We start from the raw sequence: 25,528 nt of genomic DNA on the forward strand, positions 1-25,528 counted from the left end.
GAACTCTTCAGGAGCTCCACATGTTGTTCCAGCAGACCTCTGAGCAGCGCGTGCCGGTCAGGTCTGAACAGCTGCTGCTGTCACAAGAAAGTGGTTGACCTGTCAAGCAGGAGGCGGCTTATATTCAGGGCCAACTTTATTACGCCTTCTTTTCTCCATAAGGCCCGACAGCGGGGACTATTTTCAGTACAGCGGTACAGCGACACCCGGAGGTCATGTGCGGTCCGGCACCAGGACCACCTGTACTGGAAAAGAGAAGGTACAGCCAGAGGCAATGAAAGAAAATAAATTAAGCTCTGCAGACAGTGGAGAAAATTACTGAAGAAGGAAATGAGGGGTTTTGTAAAAGTAAAGGAGGATATGGATGCTGGAGAAAAAAAGAACCAAGACAAGGGGTGATGTTTAAATAGAAAAAAGGATGATGAAAGATGGAGTTTAAATAAAAAGGGAAAGATGATGTAACACTTACTGTGGAGCATAAGACTGCTCCGTTCCAGTTTTAGTATTAACTCTTCAGTTAATGTCCGACACCCTGAGAGTCCACAGGTGAGGCATGTTGGATAGGCATCATAGATGTCATACCAGGCTGCTGATAGTTAATATTATCAGTATTTGACTAGCTGACCACAGGTCAAATGCAGCTTGCCAGCAATGGTGTTTAAGCATCTAGAGGCCCATTTAAAGAGCTAATGTGGCATCCTACACCCGAAACATGGCTGAGAAAATCTAATCGATATCAGCTCATGTTTTGAGAGGGATGCAGTTACCTAAAATAGCCTTTTACAACTCTAGTGCCTAAAAGCACCAAAGTTTAATTATACAAGCTTTAAGGGGTGTCCATGTAGAAACACGCAAGCAGCAATGCGTGGGGGGGAAAAATACATTTTTTCGTTTTTACTCTGTCATATATGATGATGTGAAAGCTCTACTCTCTTTTGTGTAGCTGCTGTAGAAGCTTTTTTATTCCCTGCATCGTCCACAGCTATGGAAAAGCGTGTGCTACACCTCCTGCGTTGTATTACAGATAACTTATCAACAAATACGCCCACTTAAAAACAAATGTTCTCACACTTTTGTCATATTTACATTTATTTTTCAATAAGCACTTGTGAAATGCACAAAAAGTACCTGACCTTTGATTATGTAAACAAACATCATGAAAGACAAATTAGTTAGTTTTTTTTTTTGTTCATTCTGATTATTTTAACAGCATTTACTAACTCTCCTAACCTTGATAAAAACATAAAAGAGCAGAAAGGAGAGGAGTGTGTCAGCGTCCTGTTAGAGCATCTTTACTTCATCCAAATATGGTTGGTTGACTGGAAGAATATATCCGTTTAGTGCTCCAGAACCTCGAAAATTTATCTCTGTCAATGAGTTTCTAAAGTGCAGTTGTGGAGAAGCACCACAAGGTGGAGCTTCCTTTGTTATCGTTGAGATTTGTACACAGACATTGCTAGTTGTTTGGTTGCCAGTGGTTACCAAAGCCCACACGGAACAGAAAGCTTCTTAACACTGTAAATAATCCCAAAGTGTTCTGAAGGGTCTGCTTGAGGTGAATTTTGAAACATGAAAGACTATTGTTTAATTTAACACAACAGCAGGGTTCGATTCAAATTTGAAAACTAAGGCCATAAATGTGACAGGTATCAATGGTTTTCATAAATCGAGTAAATATACAGTTTATATCTCAGAAATAGAATAAAAACAAAACAGGCACAACAGAGGTGATGAATTCAAAGTCAGCTTGAACACAAGGAATAAGGGGCTACACTCCTGGTCCCTCCGAGTCCCATCATGTCTTGCTGCCACTGGCTTGGTGAACATTTGTTACCACGGTGGCCACAGCTGAGAGAGGTGTGGAGTACACGGACGCCATGCTCTGCAGACCAGTTACCAGGCAGCGCCAGCTGAAGCGTAGTGCTTTCCCCACATTCTGCAACAGACCAGAGAAGAAGAACATTAGTGCTTTAATTTTGTTTTTTCTGTACCCACCACGGGTATTAAGGTCAATTACAACTAGATTAAAAACTATCTTGTAATATACAGGAACTGTCTCTAGCATTGGTCTTTGTCAGCTTGGGCAGTTTTTTTTTTTTTTTTTTTTAGCCACAGCTTGCCGTTGTTGAAGTTGTATAATGAGTAATACTAGTTTATGGTCATTTCCTGTTTTGTTGTACTCGTTATGCTAATGCAGATGCATATTGTTCATCAGCAACCATGTGCAAAGACCACTATGAGGGTAAAAGTTGCACCTTTTTTTTTTTTAAATGTGTTGCCTACTGAAGCAAAATTAGTAGTGCTGAACCAAATATGTAAACAAAGCAGCTATTTATTTCATATTTACCCAGCACAACAAAGGCTCATTTGTTGTGTTGGGTAAATACTAAAGGCGGTGGCTTTGTGACCTGTAGATTAGAATAGAGTTTATATATTTGGAATATGGATTTTACTGCAGGACTGACCAGCTACATGATGACATAACAGAAGTAGTGGCTGGAAATGTTTAGAAGGAGAGAAAGATACTGAGCGAGACAATTTGATGCAACATGTCGTTACATTTCAAGGAGGTGGATACCAGGTTAAGTTGCAAGGTTTATAGATTTAAGACAGGGGCAAAAATCCCCTTTATCTCTGCTATTGATAGAGAAGAACAGAACAGGCAAAAAAGGTTAGCGTCTGGTGAGAAAGGACAATGAACAAATGGGGTTAAGAAAGGGAAGGGTGTGGAGCATAAGAACAGAAAGCTACTCTGTTCCAGTTTTAGTATCAACTCTTCAGTTATTACCAAACAACCTCAGCTCCGTAAACCATCATCATACTGAGTTGTTGTCTATTATTGTTTGACTAACAAACCACAGACCTACAGATTTATAAAAGAAGAACTTCATTTCAGCTGATGAGATATTTTCAAGTTATTTCTCTGCTTAACACTGGTAGTTCTCTTCCCATAGATGTCCATTACTTTATATTACAATGAAAAATTTGTCCCTAGTTTGTGAAAATGTTAAGGTTCAGAGGGTAAAACATTTTCCACAATATTTGAGATATATACATTTATAAATTTATCGAAATTGAAATTTTGTGGTTTTGCTGGGACGTCAACTTTCTGCTTTACTGTCTGCAAAATATAACAAACTTTCAGTTCAGTTCAATTCAATTTTATTCACATAGCGCCAAATCACAACCATTCTTGCCTGAAGGCAATTCATATTGTAAGGTAAACCCTAAAATAATACAGAGAAAAGCCCAACAATCAGATGACCCCCTATGAGCAAGCATGTGGCAACAGTGGGAAGGAAAAACTTTTTAATAGTAAGAAGCTTTAATTACACTGCTCATTGCAGCTTAACTAAGGGCTCACCTGACACAGCCCTAACTATATGCTTTAGCAAAAAGTAACGTTTTAATCTAAATTATAAAAGTAGAGATAGTGTTTGTCTCCCAAATCCAAACTTAAAGATGGTTCCACAGAAGAGGGGCCGGAAAGCTGAAGGCTCTACTTTTAAATGCTCTACAAAGAACAATAAGCCTGCAGTCTGAGAGCAAAGTGCTCTATTTTGGTGATACCACGCTATGAGGTCATTAAGAGAAGATGGTGATTATTGAAGACCTTGTATGTGAGGAGCAGGATCTTGAACAGTAGTCTCAGTGCAGCATTTTGGATCTGTTGATAACTTCTCTGAGGTTTTGGGACATCCTGATAATAACGAATTACAGCTGTCTAGCCGAGAAGTAATAAATGCTTGAACTAGTTCTTTTATCACCAGGAGGCAACGTTTAACTTGTGAGATGTTTCCAGACATTAACAGTAACATTCTTTAATATTGGTGAAAAATGTCTTTTTAGCCTTACTCAAAGCCAGTGTAAAACACAGATAACCTCTGAGTTTGGTAATAAAGCGGAAGTGCCCTAAACCTGCATTCTGCATGGTAGCCACTAGGGGGTAACCACTGTAGTTGCAAAAAGATATAGAATAGAATGCCTTTATTGTCACTCTACAGATGTACAATGAGATACAGAGCATCTCCTACACAGTGCAAACATGTGGGAGAATAAAGGTGGTGAGATGCACAGTTTCTGCAGCTCTATATACATATGAACAGTATTTAGAAAAGAAAAAACATAAATAAAATGTATAAATATACAAATCTGGGAAAACAAAATAAAAAAGATAAATAAGTAAACAAATAGTGTTGTGTATTTACAGTGTAGGTTATTGCGTGTAAAATTAAGTATTGCACAGTGGTTATGGTAGTTGTGTAGTCTGTTTATAGAGGGAAGTCCTTGGGATGGGGGTGGTACTGTGTTGTCAGTGCGTGTGGGAGTTCAGGGTGATTATGGCTTTTGGGAAGAAACTATTTTTGAGTCTGTCTTTGAGTCTTTTGGTCCTTAAGAAATTCATATGCCCCTCGGCTCTGACCTCTATATCGTAAACACTTTCCTGCTGAGATAATGAACTAGGTCAATCCTTTCAGGTCCTATTTTGTCAATTTTGGTCATTCAAAGAATTTGAAAGGAGGATTTACCAGGATATGCTCACTGACTGTAATGTCATGAGTACAAAGTGGTAATAATGAAAGTACAGCCTGGCCCAACTTCAACTTCTTTAGATGGTTTTAGTAAATTTTGGAGAGTTTTAGACTCTTTTTAAATAAATAAAGAGGATGTGAAAATAATGAATCTAATGACTGCTTGTGGTCCTCTGCTTCAGTGTGGACTCAATAGTGTTATTTATCATTTCAACTCTTCATTCTGAGGCTGAATGAAGGTGTTTGTGATAGTAAAAGTTCTGTTTTACGACTTCCATGTTTGTCTGTTCTCAGAGGGATACAATCATCACAGCACATTATTTTGGGGGCCAAAGGCCAGAACTGTGTAGTGACGCTGAAAAGTCAATAATTAACTGCAGAGAGCTGAGACTAAACACCTTTGCACTGCAGGCAAACAACTCCATGTGTGGTTACTGCCTAAGCTACTTTGTATGATGTCATGTTTTATATAAACTCTTATATATCTTATAAATCTTAAATGTTAATCTTTAATTTTCTTTATTTTTATTTGTACCAGGCTTACTTTAATTCATTTATTCATTTTAAATTCAATTTATTTTGCGTATTCTTATGTACTTTATTTATATTGTACACAGTAGTGAGTAAATGTTTTGAGCCACCCTTCATTTTTTTTATATTTTACTAGGAAAATTGAAAATAGGTGCCGTAATTCATTGAAACATGTAAGTGCTCATGGAAACAGTATAAGAAGCAGAAATGGAGTTTGTACAATTCTAATGAGCTTCAAAGTCAATACTGGGGAGGCCAAACACTGTTAGTGTGTTTATCTCGGTCTCGGTCGTTGTGTCCTTGGGCAAGACACTTCACCCACCGCCTACTGGTGTTGGCCAGAAGGGCCGATGGCGCAATATGGCAGCCTCGCTTCTGTCAGTCTGCCCCAGGGCAGCTGTGGCTACAACTGTAGCTTGCCTCCACCAGTGTGTGAATGTGTGTGTGTGAATGGGTGGATGACTGGGTGTGTAAAGCGCTTTGGGATCCCTAGGCAGGACTAGTAAAAGCGCTATACAAATACAGGCCATTTACCATTTACCATTTATCTATCCAGGTATGCTGTTACTGCATTGCCAGTGTGTTTGGGATCATGGTCATGTTGAAAAAAAAAGCTATTGCCAATCACATGCTTTCCAGATGGTACTGCATGGTGGATCAAAGTCTGATACTAATACTAGCTCAAGAGTTCATAATTCCATCAATTTCGACAAAACCACTCTGCCACCACTGTCTGAAATTCATTCCCATGACAGCATAATATAGCAGTCATTTTTAAACTTGGCATTTAATATAATACAATTTTAATTCTCTTTTAATCTGGTATTGAATAATATTTTTGTTCATTTCCTTATTTATATATTTATTTAAAGATACATATTTGTTTTTTTTCCTTTTCTTTTTTGTTTTGTTTGATAGAAGTGATTTAATGAAATTTCAATTACAGTAATACATGTTTTTAATTTTAAATATAGGTTACAAAACTGGTAAAGGTTTCATATAACTCATTTAACTACCTATATCTGGTGAGCTGTTTTTTAGTTCTGTATTTTATTAAGTTAGATCGTTTATTTACATCATAATGCATCATGTTTTTATTTCTATGTAAACTATATGAACTATATGTATTTTCTGAATGTAATTGAACTTGATTGTACTTATTAGTCTTTAACAGTCTGTTCTAAGCCATGATTTCATCAACATGCCACTGCTGTGTAGAGGGATCTTTCATACACAGGTCAAAGGTCATGACTTCTTACCTTTCTGTACTTCTTGCATGTATTTTTCCTTTTCTTTTTCCTCGCCTCTTTCTTCCTCTTCTTCTCCTCTGCAGTCTCCTCTCTCTCTTCATCATCCTCAATCAGAGGTTCATATTTATCTGGCAGGACGCTGAAATAAACCTCCTTGCTGGTTTTCTGCAACTTTCTCCCCACTGAAGAAGCGTCTTCCTCCTCCCTCTCCTGTGCTCCCATCCCTTCCTCTCTGTCGTCTGACTTTCTTCTCCTGCTTTCGGGCAGGGAGACCTTTGGAGCAAGGAGGAGTCAAACTTTATTAGTGGCCCCAAGCTCAGCGCAGACAGGAAACTCTGAGCTTTGACATAAAATCAGGATTAGAAGAAGAATGTGGAGGTTCCTCAGTTTTGAGGCTGAAGTTATCTGAAGTTTTGTGCACAGCAGCGGTTCCTCCCTGTTTGCTTATCTGCTGTTTGTTTTAGGTCAACAAAAAAAAAAAACAGAACAAGAAAAACAGATGAAAGTGTAACATGGCTGAGAGGCAGATTTCTAAATGGGAAAATACTGGAAACACTCCTCTCCTTTGACTACGATGACCTGGATGACTGAGAACCTTCACAGACACACTGGAAACACTGACTTTTGTGAGTTTTATTTTAAGCAATTAAGTAAATAAATAAGAGGAAGGAAAAGGAAGAAAGCTCAAACAGCTGAGCGGACTTCAGTCGTTAGTTTGAAAAACACAAAACATTTCCACTTTATCTCAAAAGGAGATAAACTAAGTGCTCAAATTGAGTAGAAGAAAGTGCTTTATAGTAATCTCAGACAAAACAACTTTTATGGAATTGAAGTCTTAAAGGGAAAAAAAGGCAGATGTACTCAAACATTCATGAAGAACAAGCCCTCCTAGATACATGGACATCACTGTGCACTCTGAAAACCTTTAGCTTGGATCTAAAGAGCTTGGAAAGGAAAGCGTCTGGACTTCTTTACGTTTCTTGAAGACGTTTCACCTCTCATCCAAGAAGCTTCTTCAGTTCTAAGTGCAATTGGTGGAGAGTCCCAGATTTTAAGCCCTATGGGAGTGTCCACAAGAGGGTCATGGACCCCCTATAGATCCTCTACCTAAACACATGAGCCAAGGTGTGAAAGCAGGTTCTGGTCACAATCAGCCAAGGTTTCAGGTGAACCCATAGTGAAACCTAGTCCAACACTATCATTTATGTATTGAGATCTGGGACTCTCCACCGGTTGAGCTTAGAACTGAAGAAGCTTCTCGGATGAGAGGTGAAACATCTTCAAGAAAACTTAAAGAAGTCCAGACGCTTTTCTTTCCAAGCGCCTTAGACTACGATGACTGAGTCCCTATACAAACTTTAGCTTGGATATTTCCTGCTTTAGTCTCGATGATAGACTGACCTGATGGCATATAACATGATGTATATTGTCAAATATCGCAGCCATCGCACAATGTCAGTAACATTGTGCGATGGCTGCACAACTGCACAACTGAAATACTCGGGTAATATTCATGTTAACTTTTACTGTCTTAATTTTACTTCGGGCTGTAAAGCTTCAGTTATTATAAGTTAACCAATTCAAAATTTTGAGTTAGTTTCTAATCCATGCCAGCAATAAGCTGTAGTCCAAATGATGGCACAGAATTTGTTTTGTATTGTTTGTTATGGTACCATTGGTACACGCTATATGGATTCTTTTCTGTTCTTTTTGAGTTACCTGGCTGCCGCTCCAGTCCTTCCTTTTTTTGAGTAAAAGAGGAGGCTGAGGGTGGAGCTAGTTTAAATGCAGAGGCCAATTGAATGGACTTAACCATCTGTTGTGACCACGCAGGGGGGGAATAGGGTCATTCTTGTATTATGGTTAGCTATTATCTCTGTAGTTTTCACCTTTGGTGTATACAATAGTTCATTCAATTGCTATATAACTGGAGCTGTCTCTCAGTTAGGCAGGTCAGTTTGCAGAGTTATGGTTTGTAAAGTGGTTTTTAAGTAGAAGTTCTTAAGTTGTCCTCTTCTATGGGTCCACTTGGTTCCTAAAATAGCTCATTTTTGTCATTCTGAATTTTTGTAATGATTTTGTCCTTTCTGCAGAATAATAAAATCCTTTTTTTTATGATTACACCTGTATATTCTTTTCTGCTTGGTCTGCTTACACTGTATGTTGTGTTTCATGACTGACCTATTTCTTGCATAGTGTATACTGAATGTGACATATTGTGGTTAATTAGGTGAGTAAGTCTGATAAAGGTGAGAACGTGAGTGTGAATGGTTCTTTCTCTCTCTCTCTCTGTTAGCCCTGCATCAGCGACCTGTCCAGGCCTCTTGCTCTGTGGTAGCTAGACTTAGGTCCTCAGTGACCCTGATAAGGATAAGCGGAAGAGAATGAATGAATGGAAGTTTGATATTTTTCTAATCAACTGCATATAATTATTGTTTGTTACATCTTGGATTAAACATCATGCATATCTTTCCTTCTATATGTTTCCAGGTTTGTAGAGATATCATCCTTTATTTACTTGTTCTTGTAAGTTTTCTTTTTGTCTTTCTAGGCACTAATTTTCACATTTATGACAACACAGTGTGTATTACTCAGATTTATTGACCTGTGTAAGACATGGTTCTGATTGGATATTACTGTCACTGGTTGTTGTCATGTGACCTGTCACACAATGCTTTGGCATGACATGCCATTTCACACAACTTTGTGGTAACAGCTTGTAAATATTTTGGTCTTATATATTATTATATATTAAACCTGCTACATAAAGAATGGGTTGTCCCACTATGGTGTGGAAGACCAGTCTACATGGAATTTATTGCTGGTCACAGGTCAAGTACGATTTTTTGGTTTTATTCTTTTGACCTGACTTGTTGCTCTTGACATGTCTTGATTTATATCTTCACCTGGGACTTGTAGGTTTCAACAAGGAACTTTTTAGCCTTGACTCAGTATTTGATTTTGGGCTGACTTGCATATAACTCTGACTAACCCTAACCTAACCTAACTGTTGGTTTTGATGCTACGTTTGCATTCATACATGCACCTTTGTCTAGTCTTGTGTAGAAAAATCTCAGGTCTGCAGTGAATGTGTGAAAACAGCTTTTGGGATAACCTCTGACACAATAGTGAGGGTAAAACCTCACCAATGTGTCTGACACCTTGTTACTCAGGCTTATTATCATCCACTTATTTTTAGCATGTTCCTCTGATGTTGAAAAAGAGGACATTGATGTGAAGAGCTGTACTCACACAGAAAGCCTGCGGCCCCATGTGTTTACTTTTCTGCTTTGTCTCTTTGTTGTTCCCTGGTGTGGTAATAAGTGGAGCTCTACTGAGCATCAGAGGCCCAGAGGCAGAAGACTGACAGGATTAAGGAAGAAAAACAATATCCCAACATGCCTGAGCTTAAGTCTGGAGGTGCTCTCAAGTAAGACTCTTGGCTTTTCTTAGTTTGTGGGTTTATTAACTGACAGTAATTTAAAACACACACACAAACACATTTACATTTAAAATACCATATTGTACAGTCAAAGGACATAACAGAAAAAAGAAAAGCTACAGTTTGCAGAACGGATTGTAAAGCTTTCAATTCGATTTCAATTCAATTCAATTTAATTTATACACCTCAAGGCGACTGTTGTTGTGTCCACCAGAACACCCAAGGTGAAAGGTTGTCCTGGTGGAGTTTTCCTTTTCAGCTCATTTAGTGATTTAGAGATGGTTTTTATCAAATTAGGAGCATGCCTTGTGATTTTGTGAACAAGTAAGCCAGACACAGTTTAGCTGTTTTGGTTCAAGCCTTGTGTTGGTAAGTAGTGTGTAGCTCCAGAGGGCGATGGTCCAACAGTTCATGAAGCAGCCTGAGATCTTGACGACCTTTGACCCTGCATAAATAAAAAGAGGAAGTTAGAAAAGAAGGTGATACTTGTTATCACCAAAATGAGTGTGTTAACACAATGCAACAGTCTTCCAAGGAGTTGATGTCCCAGCAAATTCACTGCAAGGTGAGACCATGTAATGCTCAGACAAAGTGCAAAACACCCAAGAGCTACATTTCAGATTCTACAGGCCTCGGTTAGCATGTTAAATGTTTAAGTTCATGATAGTTTAATTAGAAAAAGGCTGAACAAGTTTGGCTTGTTTGGAAGGGTTGCCAGGAGAAGGTGTCTTTTCTCTAAAAAGAACATGGTAGCAGAGCTTAGGTTATCAAAGTTGCAACTAAATAAACCACAAGACTCCTGGAGAAATGTCTTTTGGACATGCAAGAGCAAAGTGGAGACATTTGACAATAGTGATTTGACATGATGAACTGGACTTGTTTTGCATCCACAGAACCAGGTCATTCACAGCTGATGCTTGGCTGAAATTGGGTCATGCAGCAGGGCAGTGATCCCAAGCACAGCTTCAAATCTACAACAGAATGGCTGAAAAAGAAAAGATTCAAGATGTCGCAATGGTCTGAGTCGAAGTCTAGATCTGAATCTGATTTAAATGTTGTGGTGGGACCTTAAGAGAGCCGTGCGTAAACAAATGCCCACAAGCTTCGATAACTGCATGAAGCACCATTGTAAAAAGCTGCAGTCATGATTGTGTTTCTTGATAATGATGTAAGAAATTGTTAAAGTTATACAGAAAATGATTACTGCGAATTGCTGCAGCTAAAGATGGCTCTTAGAGGTACTGAATCTTCAGGTGTAGATAGTTTTTCATAGGACTGCATAGATTCCACTAGAGCACTCATTAGATTGGCATTATGATAAGAAAAAGACCCCCAGTCAGATCGTAACTCCATATCACATGACCAATTGCCCCACGCCAGTCTCACCACTTTTTAAATTAGAATTATATTTGTAGTTGTAGGAAATCCCCTTTACAAACATATATTTTTATATTCAATAACCAGCTGATATTTATAAATCATCATGGTAAATAATCAAGCTACAATGAGGCAGACCTAGTAGAAGGCTGTATGGGGCATATTAATTATCTATCATGACTCTGACTAGTGGCCTGCCAACTTCAAATATCTGTAGCTGTAAAGTGTGCAGTCTTTCATCTCCAAAAACATCCTGTAGAAACTTCACACAGCTCAGGTGCTGCCTGTAGACTTAGATTCTGAACAAGATGTCACTGTGTGTGTTCAAAAGATCAGCCTCCTGAGTAACATGGAACAAAGTAAAGACACATTTACAGATTCATGAAACAGACTAAAACCACAGTGTACCTACAGGAAGCTGAAATGAATCAAACTGATGGAAATCTAAAACACGAAGCCGATGATAAAACTCTAAATGACACCAATGGAAACTTGCTGAGCTCTGACCACACTCACATAGTGGCTATTTGAAATGTCATGTCACAGTGTGTTCACAAACGTGACGGCTCTTGACAGGAAGTGGCTGTCCGGTGTGTGTTTTTGTGTGTGTTTTGTGCTGCAGTGTGTGTGTGGAGTGATAACAGGAATTTGGTTTCTGTGGTTTTTATTCGCACAGCCTTTAGTTTCATATCTGTTCACTGACCTGAAACTCTGAGGCGACTGACTCTACAGGAACTGCACCTGACATTTTACTGACTGATCACTAAGATTACAGAAAGGGCCTGGTTAAAGATTTAAGTAAACTTTGAAAGCCCAAATCTTTACAAAAGGACTCTTTTCCATACTTGATTATAAAAAAACCCCACACACAAACAGAGAGAACTTTAGAGCAATTAAAAGACAGCATAGCTAACTCCAATAAAGTCCAGCTTAAAAGTCTAAATTAGTCCTAATTCTAGTCCCATGAAAACATCACAAATCCCTAATCAGGCTAAATACCAGTAAGTCCTGAGTCAATTCCCAAAGACACAAAAGATAAATTGGTATAAAATAAGTACTTGAATGAGGGTAGACGTCCTGCTACATTACTGTTTGATTTAGAGAAGTAAGGTTTAAAAGCTGAATTGTTAATTCTGAAAAACGGGTCAAACAAACTGCAGTCATCAATGTTAAAGCCCAATGTTTTAATCAACCCATTCATCCACCCTCATATCTTATTATGCCAACAACTGAACTGGTTCTTCTGTTTGAACTGATTTGTGTAATTCTGGAATATAAAGAATCACATTATCAGCATATAGCAATAGCTTAAGATGATCAGACTTGTTAATGTACTTATCTAACCAATAATATGTCTTGCTTTGCAGTTTATTTTACTAAGAGACCATCCAGAAGTGTCCCAGTTGTGATGAGTAAAGTAACATTCAAATAGATTTTAACACTTAGCGGATATCTGCGTATGTGTCTTGCTAGCATAAGCTAATAACGTATGACTTCACTTTCCTTAATGGGATCAAAGGGTTCACAATATGTTAAAGTTGGAATTTAAAAATTGGACTTTACAAACCAGTGGCAGACAGTCATTGGTTTGTCCATAAAGTTTAGGGGAATGAAAAGACTTCTGGGTCACAGCAGTCCATTTCAGTAACTCAGATATACTAAAAGGGCCACTACAGCTATGATAACCCTTCTGATTTAAATCATTAAAAAAAAAAGACTTTTTGTTCCTTACATTTGTGTTGGGCAAAGAGACTGTCAGGCTAGTTGATGTCTTGGTGCTCAGACTCAGCTTCTTCTTCCAGAGATAATAAAACTCAACACACTCAGAGAGGGACTTTGTTTGAACCTGAGGATACAAACATCATGGAGATACATCATTACTTGTTACAGACAAACAGCAATTGTAATTTACAAAATTTGTCACTTTTGGTTCACCCACTGGTGGCACTGCAGAAAGACATTAACACTAGTTGGCAGGAACTCACAGTTTTCTGGATGCTACTGAAGTCTTTCTGATGGAGCTGCAGAGATTTCACCAGTGACCTTTTCTCTGCTGCACTCCAGCTCACACCTACAGTATAAATAGGGATATTAATTAAAATGTGCTGTGTTTTTTATATCTGTGAATTTCTGAGTCTGTGGTTAGATGGAACAACAGCTGACCTGTGTGGTGACGGTGGTTGTTGGGTTCAGGAGTCGAAAGCAGCTTCTCTACCGTCAGCTGAAAGACATAATAAAGTGATGTCATTTTAGTCATGCCTGACATGGTAAGATTAAGTAGATTTTTATAGTCCCATTAATATTTTTGCTTTTTCAGATATACTTTTTTTAAATAGTTTTTTGGTTTGTGGATTTTGTCTTTTTGGTGTTATTTGAGTCTATTTGGGTCTTTTTTTGTGTGTTTGTTTTGTTTTGTTTTGTTTTACAGTAGCTGTTTGTGTCTTTAAGGTTGTTTTTGCCTCTTTTTGGTGTCCTTGTGGTGGATTTTGTCTGTTTTTTTTGTCTCTTGTTTCTTGCCTCTTTGCAGTTGGATTATATGTCTTTGTTGTCACTTTTTTGTCTTAGTAACTGCTTTTTGTGGCTCTCTGATGTTTTTGTCTCTTTGTGGGGATTTTTTTTGTCATTTTGTAGGAGCTTTATGTATCTTGTGGTTGTTTTCTGTCTCGTGGTGTGGTTTTAATTATGTATATGCGATCATGTTTGTGTCTTTGTGGTAGAATCTAGACTCTGGTGTCTTGTTGTATTTTGTGATTATTTCTATGACTTTGTTGACATTTTTGTGTATTTTTTGTTTCTTTGTGGTCTTCTTGTTTCTTTGCAGGGTTTCCAATTATGTTGTTTCTTGTTCTTCCTGAGCATGTTTTATTTTCACCTTCATTGTGATGTTTTTTGAAGCTTTTAGGCTTTTGTTGTGTATCTGAGCATTTTGGTTCACCTGGTGCTGTAGAAAAAAAGGCCCATTCTGTAATCTATTCAGAATGTTGTATTTTTCATGTTAATATTCTAAACAATAATAACACATTTTTATGTAGCCCACACTGAAGAACCAAATAGTCAAAGAGATTTTACCAGAAAGTCTCCTTTGCACTCTGATAAGACTTGGAGAGTGTACTCTGCGCTGGCTCCACCCCCTGGGACCACGCTGGATCGAGCCATCATAAGCAGAGTTTCCACTGTTTGAAAAGTGGTTCCATTTCTAAGATTAGTTCCAAGATCATCTAAAAACAACAGCAAGATTTCTGTGCATTCTATGTGTTTGTGTACCTCTGTGCTGATTGACGGGACGCTCTAGATCATCCCATGGAGTCCACTGTAGCAGTGCATTGTGGGAGTCAGAGTGGGCATATTTTTGGTCTTGAAGCGGTGGGATCTCAGCTTGGAAGCCCCGCCCTAAATTGATCTGCCTGTGATAGACAGTACCAGATTACCAGACGATCAGTAGATAGAACAATAACAAAGATCTTTTGGTAAGAAGCAAACATTACGTACGGCTTAACGATTCCTGATGTTAGTGTTCCAGGAGGAAGAAAGGCAGTCTCTTTGGCACCAAGGTCCCTGGCTCCATCTGCCAGTCAGATGCTAACTTTAGCATTGTGTCATGACAATCATCCAATCATACTGCTCATTGTTTGTTTTTTCATCGACTCAGGATGAGCGCGATGCTTTTGTTTTTATCGTAACTGTTGAGTGTTTGGAGGCTAAAATGGGCTAAAATTAGATGGTTATAGATTTCAGGTGCTCGTCAATGCGATTTTATGACTTACTGTGGAGCTGAACAGTCTGCACTCTCTGCTGCCTCCTGGTGGTAAGGGAGCAGTACAACCCTGGCCCCGCCCTCTGAGGACACAGCATGGGTGGAGGGGTGTAGTGACGGGTGCCTTTGTTAGGTGCAGAAGCAACTCTTTTTTCACCATCTTTAATGCCTTTGGCAGCATCTTCCTCATCTTGCGGGCGCATCAGGCTGCGGAAGAGTGCAGTGCTTCCAGTAGCTGGAGGGAGGCGGCTGCTTCTTGTCTGACCACCCCTACTTGCCTTTGACACACTTCGTGATTTCACTGGGACAGATACAGGCAGCACCATGGTGAATGGGCGCTGAACCGATGGGGCAGAGTCCTAAACAAATGTAACAAAGAAATTAATAAATAATCCATCCATCCATAAATATTAAAGACTTACTTTGTATTGTTTTGCATGAAGAGCCCACTAGGGGCAGCCTAGATGACAATGTATAGATGGCAGTGTGGGGACCTGACTCTCTTGTCCCGATAAAATAAATAATTAGATTTCAGAATTATGACTTGGTTAACTTGTTGGTATCTTTTCTATATATGATTTATAGATTTGATTTGTTTCATTTATTTTTTTAGATGTTACTGAGGACCTTTTTCAAGCATGTAGATGATCTGAATCCACTGTGTGAACGCATGTGACCATTTAATGCTGGCAGGCTCCTGAAGTCACGCTTACACACCATACACAGCAGCCTGTGACACACATATTGGAATCATTGACATTAAAATGTATAAATAAAGATTTAAAACTATAAACATGCTTATTATTGATAGGGATTGGGGTTACCTGGTGTCAAGACTCTCAGCGGTATGCTCTTTTTGCATCTAAAAATTAACAGAAGAAAAATAAAACAACAGAATAAAGGTATGGTGACATTATTATTTATTTCTTGATTGTTTCTACTTTTAAACACCTACTTTTTTAAAATTAACTTTATATTTTTTTATATAGTTGGTGTCTGTTACTTGACTGTTTTACCCATATTAGTTACAGAGATTTATTTACCTACTGTCTTCAGCAAATTGATATTTACTGTACATACTTCCATATTTACTATAATCTTTAATATAAATTAAATTAGTATAACAACATACCCAGTTCCAGTCTGCATGACTATCATCTCCTCCTTTCCCTCCTTTCCCTCCTCCACACTCCTCTGTCCAGTTCAGCCCAGTAGAGAGGCTCATAGACTGGGCAGCATTCCTGACATGCTGGCCCCGTCTTGGTGTGGACAAGCTGGTCTCAGACGTGCCAGCAGTGTGAAGTAGGCCTGTCAGGTTCTGCATCTGCTCTGTTTGGCTTGAGAGGAGGCGCTGGTGGTACTGACTTGGATCAGAGGTCTGATCACTGTTTATCTGGGTGTGAAAACCTGTTCTCTCCGTCCTGGGGTGCATTTGAGGACTGGGGCTGGAGACTGCTGGGGTTTGGGGGTAATGAGGACTTGGACCAGGAGTTGTGGGGCTACAGAAAGGCTGCGGAGCATTCAGGTAGCCATCCTGGAAAAACTGGGTGCTGGAGAAGTCTTCAGCCGGGTTGAGCTCTGTGGCACTCCACCCTCCCACAGAGAGCCTGTGGGGAGATGGATCAGCTTGATGGGCTCCTGCAGATATGGAGTCCAATGCGGCACACTGAAGTTGGGAAACGGTTGGCTCCAGGTGCCTCCAGCTGTCCTCACCTGGATTAGACGTGTCACTATGTGTGCACACACCACTGAAAAGAAGCGTTTGAGCATCGTAAGATCTATGTGTGTTCTCCAAGGAATCTTCATGTTGAGGTAAACCAGAACTGAACTGGTTCTGGTTCTGAAAATCCAGATGAGCTGAGGTTTGGTTCTGTTTTAGATCAGAAATAGAGAGAGGTTATTGATCAATCTGTGTTCAGGATGAGAGAAAATAGTTCCGTTTTTGTTTTCTTACCTGGTAGGAGAAACTGTTGCCATTAAGAAGGCAGGAAAGTTCAGAGTTGGATTCGCATTTGGCCCAGTTTGAATGATCCAAGTCTGGATCGGGATTCTGGCAGAAGAAGTTGTGCTGAGATGAGGAGAAGAGGTGAGGGGAGGATATCTGTGGCTGCAGTTCAGGATAAAGGGCGTGCTGAGTTGGGGAGAGGAGGTGAGGGGAGGTTATCAGTGGCTGTTGTTCAGGATGAGGGGATGTCACCTGAGCATGGGGTATAAGGTGGGGAGAGGTGACAGGAGGATAAGCAAACTGAGGGGAGGTCAGCTGGGGAGGAGGGAGGTGAGGGGATGGAGTCTGAGGGGAGTTTATCTGAGGCTGATGGAAGAAAGGGGAAGAGGATCCCTGCTGCTGGGGGAAGAGGTGAGGGGACGTAACCTGAAGATGAGGAAATCAATAAATGAGTAAATTGATGAGTAGAAGTTAGTAAGATGATTTTTTTAACAGTAATAATTATTATCTAAATAAGGAAAGAAAAAATAAAAATGATGACCTTGGCGTGTGGAGGATTTCCATGGTTCCTGAATGAGTGGGGGGAGGAGAGGGAAGGTGGGGTCTGGGAGGGGTGGTAGGTGATAGGAGGGGTAGATGATGAAGAATATGTCCAACAGTCAGACATGATGTCATGCGCATGCACACTTGTTTGACCTGAATGTGTGTGTGTTTCTGTGCATGATTGTGGTCAGTAGATGGTGCTTTATCTGGATGGCATCTTCATGAGAATCTGCAGTGATGCAATTGAAGCCTGGTTAGTGACACTCTGGGTTCTGTGCAGAGAATGAATGCAGATGTGTTCTTAGAAAAGATAAGGAAGAGGAAAATTTGCTTACTGTTTTGTGGAAAATCTCAAAAAACTCTATTAGCAAACTCTTTTGATGTCTATTTTTCTGTGAGTGTGTGTGGTCTTATTTTGAGAATATATAATAGAGGTTAAAAAAAAGATTTAATTCATTTCTTTTGCTTTTTTTACATCTAGATTGTTGTTTATTAGTCACAATATCAATTGAAAACCTTTACTGTTACAGTAGATCTGAATCTGTCTTGATAGGGGTTGTCTGCTGAGTTTGAAATGCAGCTATACTAATGTTCAAAAGTTTTTGGTCAGAATGAAATGTTTCTGTCATTGAAATAAATTTTGAAGTCAAATAACATTAAGTTGAAGTGATAATGAATGATTAATGAGAGTTTGTGTAGGCACACAGACATACTAAAAACCAGATGTGGGGCAACATCTGGTTAGCCTTTATTTAACTGTAAAACAGTCACTGAAAACTGGGCAGTGTTTAGTTTAGTTCAAATTTAGACAAAGATTGATGTGTTTTTGGAGCCCTAATATAGCCTTGAATGTATGATTCCATCCCACAAAGCAAAAACATCAGGAGCAACAACTCAACAACTTTTAAACGTGAGAAGGCATTTCCTCTTTACACTAAAAAGATATCAAGAAAAGAGAAAGGTCTGCCCTTCCATCCATCTTCTTCTTAGTAATAAAGCCTTTCCACACAGTCCAATGCAGTCCTACTGTATTGCAGGTGGTCCTGGCTTACAGTTCCTGATAACTGGCTGACATGGAAGGAAGGAAGTTTATTTCTGATAAATTCTATTTTAAGTAAAGCACTCTTTGCCATATACCTAGAGCCAGTTTCTGGTATATGGGGTCTCATCCGGGATATTCAAACCAGTTGGTAAGGTTAGAGCTTTTGAACTTGCCAGTGGTCAACTTAGCTTGCATTTGCTGAAGCCTAAACTCATTTTAATTGTTTTTCTTGAGCGCCAAGATTGTGAGGAGTTTCACACAAGATGTTGTTGTCTTTGGATGATGACTTAAACTTGTTTTGTACCTTTGATGTTAGAACACAACATTAGTTCTCTATTTGTTTGTTTGTTTGTTTCTCTATTAGTTTGGATAAGCAATGCTAAGACCTTGCAAGATTAAAGTGGTTGAACTCTATAGGACCCATCAGGATAGTTTTTTACTTTAGCAGAGCAGAAAACATGGCTAGTTGAATCATTGGCTAAGTGCCCACCACAAGTATCCATGTAGGGGTTGAGATTTGTTGTGCCTTCACCTTTGCAACTTGTAGACTGTGGCTTATTTGTGTTACTTTACACCACTAACCAACGCAAGCAGACAAATCTTTTAACATTGCAACACCTCCACAAATTCCAACAAGAAAGTCCCCAGTTCATCAACAGATTCAAAGCCCTTGTAGCTGCAAGACATCATTTTCTAAGAGTCTTTACAACAACCTGAAAATGCCCACATAATATGACCACCTTGAGTGAAATTTGGTTCAAATCAGATGTACTAAACACAGCCCAATTTCCAATTACTTTTGGGCTGCACAAATGCTACCTAAATTTGGCCCTGAAAACATCATCAGTAGAGGTCCAGTGCTTGGTGGGTATGTACACCCATTTAGATACTCCATGAACTCATTCATCTCTCCCAGACTGGATCTAATAATTTTTTCTGGGTGATATTCTGAGGACCTCAGAAAAAAATGTGACAACTTTGTTTTCCAGCACAAGCCTGATTTTATAGACGTGTATGAAAAATTTGTCTACAGCTCACTTGGTCTCTGAGCTTAGTGAACACTTTTCCAATGAGTTTATATGTCAGTCTTACTTTCAAGTCCACTCCATCAAGTCTTCTTTTCAGTATAATCAAACTTTAAGCTTACTTTGGAAATTATGGTCCAATTAGAATTGCATGTTTCAAGTGAAAATCCTTATTTCTAACTTCTTTGTTGTTATGGTATAGGGCACGTGTTGAGCATTTTAGCTGTTGCCGTCATCAGGTCACACTATAGCTTCCTAATTTTAACAAATATAGCTCTTGTTAAGAAATGCTGCCTCTTCAATGGCTGAAACCCTGTACGAAAAGAAAGTTAGCAGTCAGAAATAACTGTGTTTAAGCACTGTTAGTGTGCGTAGAAAGGCTCTGCTGACCTATACTGTGCAATGGAAGATTCAACTAAACTCAAAGTAGACCTGTCATTACTAAGTAGACCACACGGTGCCTATATGACTAAGTGTGAATGTGTGATAACACTTCTAAGAATTCACACCCAGAGATGATTAAAATTCATCCTTTCTTAAAGTGACACCTCCAAGTTTTACATGAAGGTCAACACCAACATTGTATTTCATTCTTTTTCTTCTGTTTTCACATCTGGATTTTAGGTTTTTTTTTAATGTTTTTTTTTTCAGAAAAGATAATGAAGCCTTTTAAAACATGTACATTTTTATATAGAGACAGAGAGTTTCCACCTTAACTGTAAACCTATGCATCATTTAGAGCGAAAACGTCTATGCTGAAAAGGTTAATGTGACAGATGCACAACAGTAAATATTACAAACGAACAAACTGAAAGTAAAAATCAAGAAGAATGACAGCAAACATTTTGTTTGAAATGCAAAAATGAGCGCTCACCTGAAACATCATCCACTCAGACTGACTGACTCTGACCGTGTGTGTGTGTATGTGTGTGTCAGGATGTGGTCACACTCTCTTCCTCTCTTTGGTCGATTCTTCATACTCTGCGCTTCTTCCTCATGATTACGAGTTTAGAGGCCCGAGGAGACCAACGCGTTCAAAGAAGGAAATGTAAGACACAAAAACTATCAAATGAGAATCTTAAAGAGCGCAAAATATGTGAATAAATGAAGATTTTTCAATCTTAATGCTGACTGAATCGATGTGGTTAACAACTTTATTCTATTACAACAAAGTGGGTAAAATAATTTTATAATCTCAGCAGATGTTGCTGCAGATGTTCGAAACACTTTGTTTTTTGGCGGCTTTGTTGACCATGTTGGTGCTTCCTGAAACGTCTGAGTCCAGATTAAAGAAAGACAGTAAAACTGCACAGATTATTCTAATCTGAAGTTTACTTTGAGAATAATCAAGCACTCAGAACATTTATATTTATATTTTTGCATATGCAATTTTTGTTAATAATGGCATTTAAAAAAATATATATACACGTATATATAGTTCTGTGTTATAAAACAAGACCTCAGTTGTCTGTATTCTACTATCTACGTCTGTGTTAATTAGAGTTAAAGCACATAAAGTACATTTTAATTCGGGAAAATGAAGATAATAAATAAACAGAATACTAAACTTTCGGTGGAACTGTTGTCAGCTATGTTGCAGTGCAGCACGGCCGCTTTCTCAGTGAAGGACTGAGTTCAAGTCAAGTCTCAGGAAAGGCGGAAATACATAAATCTGAACGCTTTGTATTTCCAAAATAAAAGCAGTTATTCAGCTTCTTTCTGTCAGCAATTTTTAAGTGATAGAACATCACGTATAAACACATTTATAAAAGTTTTTTTTTTAAAAGAAATTAGATTTAGATTTCGTAACTATATTAGTTTCCTTGCTACCCTTTTGACAGTTTGTGGCAAGGCTTTTTTTTTTCGCAGTAGGATGCGAAGTCCTTTGTCTTAGTTTTTTGTTACGTGATAAAAGTCAGTCAGATCAAAACTTTCATTTCATAAATGCATTAGTTACATTCAAGTTAGTATTTTCTCTTAATAAAATGTTAAACAGACATAAGTGGAATTTGTGTTCAATTCATGTCTAAACCTGTTAGACCTAATTTTGCTTAATATCTGAGTGTTCCTTAGTTTTACTCTGCGTTTTGTTCTCATTTAGTCGACTAAGAAATTAGTTGCCAGGAACTTCCCTAATATTAAATTATGGAGGACATGCAAATTCATAACCAGTTAAATGAATTATTTTGTGATTGTGTTTTTTTCCTCGTTGTCACAGATATTTAAATTTGTAATTATTGTTTTAAGTTATATATTTATTTATTCAGTTATTTATTTACTATTATTATATATCAATTATGTATTTTTAATTAGTTTTTGTTATGATTATTCATATTGTTTGTTGTTTATTTCGTTGTTCTTGTTGTTTAAGGATAAAACCAAATATATACTGTGACAATAAAATAAGGTGTATAAAAATCTGTGTAAGGCTTTGCGTAGTTTTACTTTGAAAGTTCGAAGCGGAAGTTGGTTGCAGTTCGTGTCCGTACCAGGAGCTCATCTCCGGTCCGGGTCTGCGGAGACCAGCATCCGCTTTCAATCCCGGTAAGCACGGTCTGTGAGTGGCTGTTTGTGCACGTGAAATGACTTACAGCTGCAGCTCGCGTTTTAAAAACAGCGCGAGGAGTTAGTGGTAAGCTAACAGCTACAGGACGTTCGGAGAAGCAGGGGTCTGTGTCGTCAGACGTTACGTTGTACGTCGTGAACGTGGTGCAGTTTAAAAAACAATGATACAAAGTGTCTGTTTATGTTGCTGCTTCTGGTCCTTTATGGTTTTTGTCATTAAAATAACTTTGTTTCCAAATTTAAAAGGAAATGTCTCAAAGTTATTAAAGAAAAAGGTTTAAGAGCTCCATTTCTGCCAAATGACAAGGTTCAAACAGTTAATCAATTACCAGAAATATATTTCATATTCCTTTTCTGAGTAAAATATAAAAAATATTGAGATATTAGTGAAATGTTACAGATGATAGCTATTTTAAGCTAAGTGAGTTTTCCATCAGTTTTTTTATTTTTTGTCCTTCCACCTGAAACGTTGACAATAATATCTATGATGGAAAAAGTGCACACACAAAAAGACAAATTCATTTCCTGTTGCTTTTATTTTGACATTTTAGATGTTCCTGACCTCCTGACATGAAGTGATGTCAGAAAGCACAATGATGTCACAGATCAAAAGGACGTTTTCTCTTTTAAACCAGCGAGCCTGCTCCAGATCCAGCTCCAGCTTCTTCACAGACTCTGACAGTGCAGGATTGGTCCTCCAGTCTCACTCCACCGATGTGTACCAGAATCTGGCTCTGGAGGACTGGATTGACGCCAACGTAGAACTGCAGGGGCGTGGCATCTTGCTGCTATGGAGGAATCGGCCCGCCGTTGTCATCGGGCGCCACCAGAACCCTTGGACCGAGTGCAACCTGCCGGTCATGAGGAGAGCGGGCATCCCTCTGGCTCGCAGGCGGAGCGGCGGTGGGACGGTCTTCCATGACCTGGGCAACCTCAACCTGACCTTTTTCACTTCCAAGAAGGCGTACGATCGGCAGAGGAACCTGAAGGTGGTCACAGACACACTGAGGCGCCTCCGGCCCGGACTGGACGTCCAGGCCACCGACAGGTTTGACATCTTACTAAACGGACGATACAAGATCTCAGGTACGAGGCTAGAGGGAGTGAATCAAAGCACAAGAAAGCAAAAAAGGGAAGAAGATTAATTAATTACAGTAGAAATAAAAGACATACAGACTAATTAATGATAAATGATTTTGAAACCCCTGGTCTACTGTAATCAACACTTCATTGGCAGCACCCAATGGTGGTGGTTATTACAGTGTAGAGAGCTGGAGGGTCTAAAGTCTTCATGTTTGCCTGATGAGCAATAAATAAAGATTATTTATTCCTTCATATTTTTTTATATCTGTTTTTAAATGTTGTTTTAATATATTTTTCTTTATCTGCTCTCAGACTATTAAACACACCGACTCTGCAGCTGGATTAATAAAAACTAAAAGTAGATGTTTCCATGTTTCTGATTGGTCACATGCTGCTAGCTCTTCCTCTTTCATAGCAAATTCAGAATCCAGAATTGTTACTGTGTTTGTTACTGTTCATGTTTGTTGCCTATTCTCTGTTTATTTTTGTGTAGCTTTGATGTTTACATTCATGTTTCTGATTTTTATTTTTTTTTATTTGTTATTTTGTTTACTTTCAGGCACCGCATCCAGACTGAGCAGGAAGTCGTCGTACCATCACTGCACACTGCTTCACTCTGCCGATCGCTCCGCCCTCTCCTCTGTGCTCCGCCCTTCCTGCCCCGGCATCCAAAGCAATGCCACTCCCAGCGTCCCCTCGCCTGTTGCCAACCTCCTAGACCATGCCCCCTCCCTGCAATGGGAGAAGCTCCTGGGTGCTCTGGTGCAGCAGTATAACACAGGTACGGTCTTCCTGCACCCCAAAGGATACGCTCTGTCTGTATTCAAACGTTTCTGCTTTATTTATTTTTGTCTTGTTTCAGAGTTTGGCCTGCACTCTGCGTTGACCGTCATAGACCCAACTAACGAGTCCATGTTTCCTGGTGTCGGTGAGATGGAGATGGAGCTGCGGAGCTGGGACTGGACATTTGGGAAGACGCCTAAGTTCACCATGGAGACGCAGCTGGAGCTGACGAATGAGCAGCCGCCCGCTCGCTGCTCTGCTCGCTTGCAAATGGAGGTGAAGAACGGGCAAATCGAGAGCTGCCACTTGGACGTCCCTGTGGAGTGGGTCCCCGTGCAGCTAAGCAGCGAGCTAAGCAGTGTGCTGATTGGAGAGAGGTTCTGTCCACATCGAGCCGCCGCTGCCTTCAGCGCACTGCTACGCTCAGAGAGCGGGGCAACGCACACACGACTGCACCGCCTGTGTGATGCCATGCTCACTGTGATGGGCTGAGACGAGGCAAATATGAAACACAAGTGAGAGGCTGCAGGCCACATTACAGCCGGTTAAAACCTTAGAAATGGAGGAGATGTCTGTATGTCTGATGGGCAGATCATCTGAGCCAAAAAACTAATCAATTAATAAAGGAAATGATCGTCACAGCTGAGAGGTTTTCCTGGAACAGACATTTACGGACATCTGAGTTTTCATTTTTTTACCCTCTTGAGTGAACAGAGCTGCTTTTTCACTTCATTTGAAATGCTTGAAAGGAGCTGCTGTAATTTAGTCACAGCTGTGAAAACTGTTCATGAAAATTCACACAGGTTATTATTTTCTATATTTTATTTGGTAAAATACAAAAACAACTACAACAAAAATACAAAAACTCATATGTTATTATCGCCTTCATTTTTCTCATCAGCTAATGCTTTTTTCTTTATAAATGCATAAAACTACATTTGAAAAGGTTTTCATACAGCAAAACAAGATCTAAAAGAGGCCTAAACATTTAACTTTAACATAACTTTAGTATTTAACATCTAAATATTTAGACGAAAACACAATTGTTTTAGGAAATTCACAAAAACAATAAATCAAACAGTTTTTAAGCACACAAATCAAAACATACAGGTAAAAATGAATTTACTGTAACCTTCTCCGTTAACTTTAATTATTTTATTATTATTATTTTATTAAGCATGTACTGTAAAATAACACCTAACTCTCCCGATAAATGTGCCAGCACTGTTATCGTATATATTCATTTTCTTAAATAAATATTTAAATGCAAGTTGATGTGTATACTGTCGGGTAAAAATCAGCCTAAAACACCATATCATTACATGTATTTGAACCAATATCAATTCAAGCACAAAAATATGATCAGACTTTCAAAATAAAAGTCTGTGGGACAAAGTTAATAATGATGAAAAGCATGTGGCTGAAGGAAACGAATGCATCATCAATAATACAGTTTTATTGTAAGTCGTCAGACCGAAGGCGTACAACGCATGCGCAAAAGTACCGATTCAGCCACGCGTGCTGACCAATCACTGGAGGGGAATATAACAGGAGGTGTCACTCTGACAATTTCTCCGTGAACAGACGGTCACGTGATATCATTATTTAGGAGAGAAGCAGGTATTAAATAAAATAATAAGATAAGCAATAGAAACT

At 39.0% G+C, this 25,528-nt stretch overlaps 3 protein-coding genes across 8 annotated transcripts; 1 reads left to right on the forward strand and 2 right to left on the reverse strand.

Moving 5' to 3' along the window:
• The first annotated feature begins 136 nt into the window (after positions 1–136).
• Positions 137–24,537, forward strand: lipt1 (lipoyltransferase 1). Of its 5 annotated transcripts, XM_076880735.1 has the most exons (5): positions 137–259; positions 9,638–9,743; positions 22,558–23,092; positions 23,649–23,870; positions 23,952–24,537. In XM_076880735.1, the coding sequence occupies exons 3-5, from the start codon at positions 22,585–22,587 to the stop codon at positions 24,362–24,364; spliced, it is 1,143 nt and encodes a 380-aa protein (XP_076736850.1). In that variant the 5' UTR covers positions 137–259; positions 9,638–9,743; positions 22,558–22,584; the 3' UTR covers positions 24,365–24,537. The 5 variants fall into 5 exon arrangements, with proteins under 5 accessions (XP_076736850.1, XP_076736851.1, XP_004565666.3 ...); XM_076880736.1 differs by lacking the exon at positions 9,638–9,743 and having other exon boundaries at positions 153–259; XM_004565609.3 differs by lacking the exons at positions 137–259; positions 9,638–9,743 and adding an exon at positions 21,900–21,985.
• On the reverse strand, positions 904–8,049 carry lg23h1orf115 (linkage group 23 C1orf115 homolog). Its single transcript, XM_004565602.4, has 3 exons — positions 8,033–8,049; positions 6,323–6,586; positions 904–1,936 (listed from the first exon to the last, which is right to left on the reverse strand). The coding sequence occupies exons 2-3, from the start codon at positions 6,533–6,535 to the stop codon at positions 1,796–1,798; spliced, it is 354 nt and encodes a 117-aa protein (XP_004565659.1). The 5' UTR covers positions 6,536–6,586; positions 8,033–8,049; the 3' UTR covers positions 904–1,795.
• LOC101484636 (uncharacterized) lies at positions 9,768–20,477 on the reverse strand. 2 transcript variants are annotated; one of them, XM_004565604.3, is made up of 14 exons: positions 20,316–20,477; positions 17,373–17,603; positions 16,841–17,257; positions 16,019–16,756; positions 15,711–15,748; positions 15,514–15,616; positions 14,897–15,245; positions 14,622–14,697; positions 14,397–14,536; positions 14,202–14,305; positions 13,296–13,353; positions 13,118–13,203; positions 12,865–12,978; positions 9,768–10,200 (listed from the first exon to the last, which is right to left on the reverse strand). In XM_004565604.3, the coding sequence occupies exons 2-14, from the start codon at positions 17,496–17,498 to the stop codon at positions 10,165–10,167; spliced, it is 2,385 nt and encodes a 794-aa protein (XP_004565661.1). In that variant the 5' UTR covers positions 17,499–17,603; positions 20,316–20,477; the 3' UTR covers positions 9,768–10,164. The 2 variants fall into 2 exon arrangements, with proteins under 2 accessions (XP_004565661.1, XP_004565660.1); XM_004565603.3 differs by lacking the exon at positions 20,316–20,477 and having other exon boundaries at positions 17,373–17,691.
• Positions 24,538–25,528: the final 991 nt, after the last annotated feature.

Source organism: Maylandia zebra, linkage group LG23 (assembly GCF_041146795.1).
Source record: "Maylandia zebra isolate NMK-2024a linkage group LG23, Mzebra_GT3a, whole genome shotgun sequence".
Taxonomy (NCBI): domain Eukaryota; kingdom Metazoa; phylum Chordata; class Actinopteri; order Cichliformes; family Cichlidae; genus Maylandia; species Maylandia zebra.